Consider the following 7500-nt stretch of genomic DNA (forward strand, 5'->3'; position numbering starts at 1 on the left):
CCTACTGGGCACATCCTGGGTAAGGTTTCACGTTTTTTGAACAGCTTAGAAGTGGCGCCTTGATATTCTACGAACTAATTTTAAGTAGCGGTCAGTGCGGATAACAGACTGCGGTTGTTGCTCACTTGTTGTAGAGTCTTTGGAGGCACCCATTGGTTTTAATTGCCCCCTATGCTATTCAGCAAATTGAACATTTTCACGAAAGAGCTATTTGCCCAAATTTCACACAGCTCGACTCCTCTCCATCAGCCGTGTAGTGAATCTTACTGAAATCTCGCTTTGTGCTAAAAACTAAGTGGCCTCAAAGAGGGAACGTTGGGCGAAACGATGTGGAAATTGTATGAGCACGGAAGGATTACGCATAATATTCGATTCAGTTCCCCTCCAAACTAACACGTAGAGGAATAATGCTGATGGAGCCACGAAAGGCGTCCATCAATGATGCAGTTTACACAGCCTAATCATCCACGATACTGGTACCTTGTAGCCCACTCAAGAGCCGCAGTCGTTAAATTCCGCGGAGACCCTCGTCTCCAGCTTCCAGTTTCCCCGCAGGAATATGCATTTGAACTTGACAATAAAAGTTGAGTTTAGGATATGTTTAAAGCAGATTGGCCACACTAAAGAGAATACATACAGCATCATGTAAGGCGCACTTTGGATGAGACAGGGGATGCTGCCGAGATGAATGTGATGCGGGCTATCCGCAAGACATGGATCATGCCGTTGGTGCTTCTCAGTTAGTTTTGTAATTTTGTTGGTTCTTCGTGCAGGCCTAATTGTTTAATGAAGGCTCATATAACGCACTAAAAATATCTACAGCCATGGATCGACGAAAAATTATTATTTTTGAGTTGGTTTTATATCAATGTTAAATGGAATCGTATTTAAACAAAGTGGTAAATTCTGTTGTGTATTGAAACTAGCAGGCGATGCGATGTGATCTGATTCGTTGACAAGGGGATCTTGAATATGCATACCCTCTCATGGTGTGTTGAGTGTAGGCTTGGAAGGGATGGTTCATCGGGTCGAGAGCAACTCCAAAGTAATCTGAGAACAGCCATTTATCTCAATTCTCACTTTTCGAGATCAGGGAGCCTGCTGGAGTGGACACTGGCTTGTTGCACTATTACCGCTCTGCACAGCACAACAAAGCCGTTTGGTCTTAATTTCTCATCTGTCGTCCGTTGATTTATGCACCCGGGCAGTGTGATGTCCTGGATGTGTCTGTATAGGACACTGAGGGCACTAGCAGGTTTTTTTAAATGAAGAAAAATATGGTTAAAGCCCTTGAGCTAAAACAGGTCTAATACGTGCAAAGGAAACCTATAGTTGAACCTGTGCTGTGTGTCCCTCAGTGGGTTAGTGCAAGTCTGCCAACGTGTAAAGAGACATAAACATTTGTGCTCCTCAGGGTGTGTGCCTTTATGTTCTGTTTTTCACTGTTCATCTCTTCTACTTTCCCCTCCTTTTGTTTATTTCTGTGCCAGTGTTTGTCTTACCGTGTGTCTTGTAAGTACATACAAAATGAGACCACAGCTTCTGTGAACTACCACTTTTTCCTAAACACAGTCTGGCTGATTTTTACCTTTCTTTCTCTCTCTCTCTCTCTCTCTCTCTCTCTCTCTCTCTCTCTCTCTCTCTCTCTCTCTCTCTCTCTCTCTCTCTCTCTCTCTCTCTCACACTCACACACACACACACACACACACACACACACACACACACACACACACACACACACACACACACACACACACACACACTTTTTTTCTTTTCTAGTGATGTTACTTTGTATTATTGGTAGGAATTGTATATCTTCATGTCTTCATTCAGACTTCGCAGGTATTGAGAGACACCATTCTGTACAATCCTGTATCTTCTTAATCTTTGGAGAGCATTCTTATTGACCAGCATCTTTTGAGTTCTCTGCAAAGCATGCAATACAGCATCTGCACTGTACACGCATCCTGGACTCCTGAATCACATTCATTACTAACATCCCCACAAGAGGCATTTCTTTCTCATGAAAAGATACATTTCTTTCTCATGAAAAGATACATTTCTTTTATACTTTTAAATGCCCATGTTTTCCCTCAGGGCCAGTACATGTACATCTGAAATCAATAAGACCAGGTTATAAAGCTCTCCCTCTGTCTTTTCTCTCCTAGGTGACTAAGGGAGATCTACCGCTGAATGCGCCGTGTCGACCCGGATTTTCTCAAAGTTTTTATACCCTGCTCGTTTCAAGGGATGTAGTGCAAGGCCAGAGCATTCTCAAAGGTAAGGTTAGCGTTTCCTTTAATGAGCTGAGCTTTTCTCTTTTTTTCTCTCCCTTCCTGTTGTCTCGCGGCAGCAGTACCGGTCAAAGGCAAGGCGAGAGAGAGATAGAGAGTGTGTGTCTCACGGTGGCAGCAACGCCGGTCAAATGCAAGGCGATAGAGAGAGAGAGAGGCCCCTATGAAAAGGGGACGTGGAGGCAGGCATAATGGGCAGTCAGCTTCTTCTCACAGCTGCCGTGCGTGCGGAGGAGAGTGTCTTCCCTTTAAGAGCGAGAGAGTGAACCTTTGGCACCTCGGCACTGCGAGGGCGATTGGGAGACTTTGGTATTCAGTCGTGAGCGTGACTGTGCGACGCTGGAGACAAATGTATGTAATGTTTTGTGTTGTTTTGTGTTGTGTTGTGTGTGTGTGTGTGTGTGTGTGTGTGTGTGTGTGTGTGTGTGTGTGTGTGTGTGTGTGTGTGTGTGTGTGTGTGTGTGTGTGTGTGTGTGTGTGTGTGTGTGTGTGTGTGTGTGTGTGTAAGCAGGGATGGCATTAAGCACATAAGAACTGATAGAGCATTTCCTTTCTTATATTTTTTTTCTTACTGCAAGGCAGCCTACATTTTGCCACAGGCAACGGAAAAATAAGCTCTCTTTCTCTCTGTCTCTCCACCTCTCCATCTCTGTCTCTCCTTTCTTTCCTTCCATGTCTCTCCTCCCTTGTCTGTCTGTCTACCCATCTGTCTGTCTGTAACTCTCTTTCCTACTCTCTGCCTCTGTCTGTCTGTCTGTCTGTCTGTCTGTCTGTCTGTCTGTCTCTCTCTCTCTCTCTCTCTCTCTCTCTCTCTCTCTCTCTCTCTCTCTCTCTCTCTCTCTCTCTCTCTCTCTCTCTCTCTCTCTCTCTCTCTCTCTCTCTTTCTCTTTCTATTTCTCTCATTTACAGTCACTCATACACGTGTGTACAATACAGTATGTATTCCTGGCTTTTTAAGAACAAGGTCTAGTACCTGTAAGAGGTGTTTCTCACTTCCTCCATCGCTGCAGAGATGGCAGCTAGACTATTCTAGACTAGTCTATGCTGATGACATTTCCTCCTGGGAGGGATGGAAGAGTTTGGCATATTTATGATCATCACTGGTTGCCAACCCTTCCATGTTTACGCCACACACATCACCAACAACATCGAAAAGAAAGAAAAGAAAAGGGAAATCAGAGGAGTCTCTCCATATGCATAGCTCCCTTGGTGGGTAGTGATGGATCATACGCCTTAGTATGTGAGATGTGTCATACATATTTAGCTGTTCCCACATTTTTCATGCGATTTGTTATGCGTCTGTGCAGTTCACGGGAGCCTATTTCAGCATCCAACTTCCATTTTGTTTCGCTGGAGTGTGAAGAACTGTGTAGGTCTGACTGTCTGTCCGTCTGTCTGTCAGTCTGCTGGTGCGTGAGGGATACATGTGTGAAGAAGATGTCTGATTAGGTCAGTCTACAGTGTGACTGTCTGGTCACTTCTGCTTCTCCTGTCCTCTTTTTGTCACCTGTCTTGGTCACTCCAAGGCTGTCTGACTCTATTACCATCCTTGTCAAAAAGGATGTCAGGAAAGGTTTTCGCTCTCTGTAGTTTGGCCGTGAGTCATCATCATTATCCTCATCATCATCATTTGCGTCGCCATCCTCTCTTTCATCAACACCGTCATTTTCGTTCTTCCTCTCAATCTTCCTCCTCCTCACCACCTGCGTCATCATCATCACCCTTGTTGTTGTTGTTTCCATTTTTGTGTTGTTTGTTTGTTTGTTTGTTCGTTTAGTAGCGATCCGATTTGGATGCCAAGGTAATTATTCAACGGCGGCTGACTTGGGCTAGCCGATAGCGCAGGAAATGTCATTGACACGCAGGTGCTAATCTGCCTGTGCTCCTGCCAATAGAGGCTAATTGGAATCCTGCATTGATCTCCATGGTTCCACACCCCATCCGCCCCCTCCGCGCCCCTCAGTAAGAAACGTGTTGCTATTGGTTCACACATTACCCTCAGGCTGCCCACTGTATCAGTTTCACACCGCCTGGCTTCCACTCAGCCGCCCTCTCTCTCCTTTCTCTTTCTTGCGTTCTTTCTTTTTTTTTCTTCCTGTCTTTCTTTCTTTCTTTCTTTCTTTCTTTCTTTCTTTCTTTCTTTCTTTCTTTCTTTCTTTCTTTCTTTCTTTCTGTCATTGATTTGTTTATTCTTTTTGTTAGTCATTCGTTAATTTGTTGTGCTACATTCGTTTGCTCTTTCTTTCTTTCTTTCTTTCTTTCTTTCTTTCTTTCTTTCTTTCTTTCTTTCTTTCTTTTTGTCATTCTTTCAGACATTCTTTTTTTGGTTGAATTCCCTGGATAATCTGGGGGCTTGAACTTTCCTTTGCCAAATAGGCATGGTTGCCAGTGTCGGGCCTCTGTGCCAAGAACATGAATATCAATATGGGATTTTAATTAAATTCTAATTCTGAGTCTGCATGATTCATCACTGATTATTGTCTCGCTCCTTTAAAGAAATCTTGTAGTAAAGTAAGTATGCGGAATATCATTTGCCCATCTCTCAGAATAATAGAAGGAGTGTGTGTGTGTGTGTGTGTGTGTGTGTGTGTGTGTGTGTGTGTGTGTGTGTGTGTGTGTGTGTGTGTGTGTGTGTGTGTGTGTGTGTGTGTGTGTGTGTGTGTGTGTGTGTGTGTGTGTGTGTGTGTGTGTGTGTGCGCGCGCGTGTGTGTGCGTGTGTGTGTGTGTGGGTGTGTGTGTGTGTGCTTCTGTGTGTACCTTGTGAGAAGGAGGTGTGGTGTAACTATTTTGTGTGCGCCTGCAAAATGTGTGTGTGTGTGTGTGCTTGTGCGTGTGTGTGTGCATGTGTGTGCGCATGTGACACTCTGTGTGTGTGTATGTGTGTGTGTGCATACTATATGCCAAATGTTTTCAAGTGTGTGTGGGAGGGTGTTGTTTACTGTTTGTGACTGTCTCACACAGACGGAGAGTCATGGTCTGTGAGCAAGGTGATGAAGAGCAAAGGGATGAGGCAGGAAAACACTGAGAAAGAAAGACAGAAAGGGAAAGAAATGGCAGTGATGAAGAGAGAGAGAGAGAGAGAGAGAGAGAGAGAGAGAGAGAGAGAGAGAGAGAGAGAGAGAGAGAGAGAGAGAGAGAGAGAGAGAGAGAGAGAGAGAGAGAGAGAGAGAGAGAGAGAGAGAGAGAGAGAGAGAGAGAGAGAGAGAATGAGAGCTCTATGTCTGCTCATTAACTGTGTAGGGCTTGGTTGAGAGGGAAGAGAAGAGGAGGACAGAATAAGCGAAAGACGAGCAAAAAGAAGAGAGACAGTCATGGAGAGAAGAGAAAAGAAGAGAGGAGAAGAGAAGAGAAGAGAAGAGAAGAGAAGAGAAGAGAAGAGAAGAGAAGAGAAGAGACGAGACGAGACGAGAGGAGAAGGAAGACATGAGAAGCCTTAGCCTCAGCCCTGTTGTCGTAAGTCGATACAGGAAGCCGGGAGTGCAGTGCGGTAGTGGACTCCCTAGCCCAGCAGGGGGTGTCAATACAATCTCAAGCTGGCACAATGAAAAAGCACTTTGTCTGAGCCGTCTGGGCGCCTCCACAATGTCTTCTGCTACTGCAGTACCTCTCTCTCCACAACACAACACCTTTTGTGTATCACTCATGTGGTGCGGAAAGTAGAGGAGAAGAGAGAGAGAGGGAGAGGAGAGGAGAGGAGAGAGGAGAGGAGAGGAGAGGAGAGGAGAGGAGAGAGGAGAGGAGAGGAGAGGAGAGGAGGTCTTGAGTTCTTAAGTTACCTCCAAGTGGAGAAGTGCAGACTTCAGTGCATTTTTTTTGTCCAGAAAGGAAGGTTGAAGGCCATGTGAAAGCGGTCCATGGTTTTGAAAAAGAAAGACTTTGTGACTTCACAGTTGTAAAAAGAAACCAGACTTTCAACTGCTAACCCTGCATCCCACCCCAACATCCCCTCCACTTCTCCCTACACCCTCCAAGCACACCCCGTTTCAGATGTAGCCCACCTCACCCCAGTCCCTAGCCGCCATCCCACCCACACACCACCACTCCTCCACACATCACACACATACACAAGCACACGCACACGCACACGCACACACACACACACACACACACACACACACACACACACACACACACACACACACACACACACACACACACACACACACACACACACACACACACACACCACCACCTTCAGCACCACACTTCACGACCCTCTCCCACATAAAAAAGAAAACAGGAGAAACTAAAGCCTCTCCTATACGTCCTTAAATCCATTAGGCCTGCGCTGCACTGTAGCTGATCCGCTCCTCACATATCTGACATTTATGGCTTGTAAGGGTTTCCTTCCTCCTTTGTTATGTTTCTCGGACCCTGCCCTCAGGCACTGGCGCCTCAGGCATGGGGGGGCCCTACACCCATCGCTGCCGGGTGGGGAGAAGGGGGCCCCCGCTGCTCGCACAATGATACTAGATCCTAGATTTTATCATCACATGCATAGACTTACTGAGCAGAGTAACAGCGGCATACATTGCTGATTGTTTTTCTAAAACTGTGCAATAAGAGGAGAAAGAAGTGAAGAGGGTGAAAGACAGCTTGTGAATGGCAGGGGTTGGAAATATTACATTTTGAGTTGAGTTAAAGTGCACAAAGTACAGTTCGGACAGAAGAAAGAAGTACTTCTGTGGTATGGAGTGAGGAGTGGAAGATCGTAACAACACATCGGATCAGACTCGAACGTGGGTCTCCGGTGAAGTGGTACAGCCCCTTAGCCCACTGAGCCAGCATGGCCCCATTGAGCCATATGTCTTTGAGTCGGGTTATGCAGCTGCATCACCAGGCCCTTGCCAACGCAGCACAGCCCATCCCAACAAAGCACAGCCTAGACCAGCCTACCCTAGCGCAGCCTTGATGCCCAGCCCTGCCCAGCCCTGCCCAAGAGTGATTTATACGGCCAGCACGTGGTGATTTATCGTTTGCAAAGGGGACGGCGCGGAGGGGGAGGCAGGAAGCTCCTCTGGAAAGACTTTAATAATAACGTTGTTTAACCTAGAACCGTCATCTGGGGCAGCGGAGGGGTTGGGGTGGTGGGGCCGGGTAGTGATGAGAGGATGGTGGGGGAAGGGTGAGTTGTGATGCTGGGGGGTTTTGGGGTCTGTGTATGTGTGTGTGTGTGTGTGTGTGTGTGTGTGTGTGTGTGTGTGTG

The 7500-nt window shown here is 46.3% G+C and overlaps 1 protein-coding gene across 1 annotated transcript in view; it reads left to right on the top strand.

Moving 5' to 3' along the window:
* Window positions 1-7500, top strand: part of LOC134457192 (cadherin-4-like) — a 577874-nt gene that overhangs the window by 487 nt on the left and 569887 nt on the right. The window contains exons 1-2 of the mRNA XM_063209057.1: window positions 1-19; window positions 2169-2280. The exon at window positions 1-19 is cut by the window's left edge and continues 487 nt beyond it. Of these exons, the coding sequence (XP_063065127.1) occupies window positions 1-19; window positions 2169-2280 (131 nt within the window). The remainder of the gene's footprint in view (window positions 20-2168; window positions 2281-7500) is intronic.

Source organism: Engraulis encrasicolus, chromosome 10, assembly GCF_034702125.1.
Source record: "Engraulis encrasicolus isolate BLACKSEA-1 chromosome 10, IST_EnEncr_1.0, whole genome shotgun sequence".
Lineage (NCBI taxonomy): Eukaryota > Metazoa > Chordata > Actinopteri > Clupeiformes > Engraulidae > Engraulis > Engraulis encrasicolus.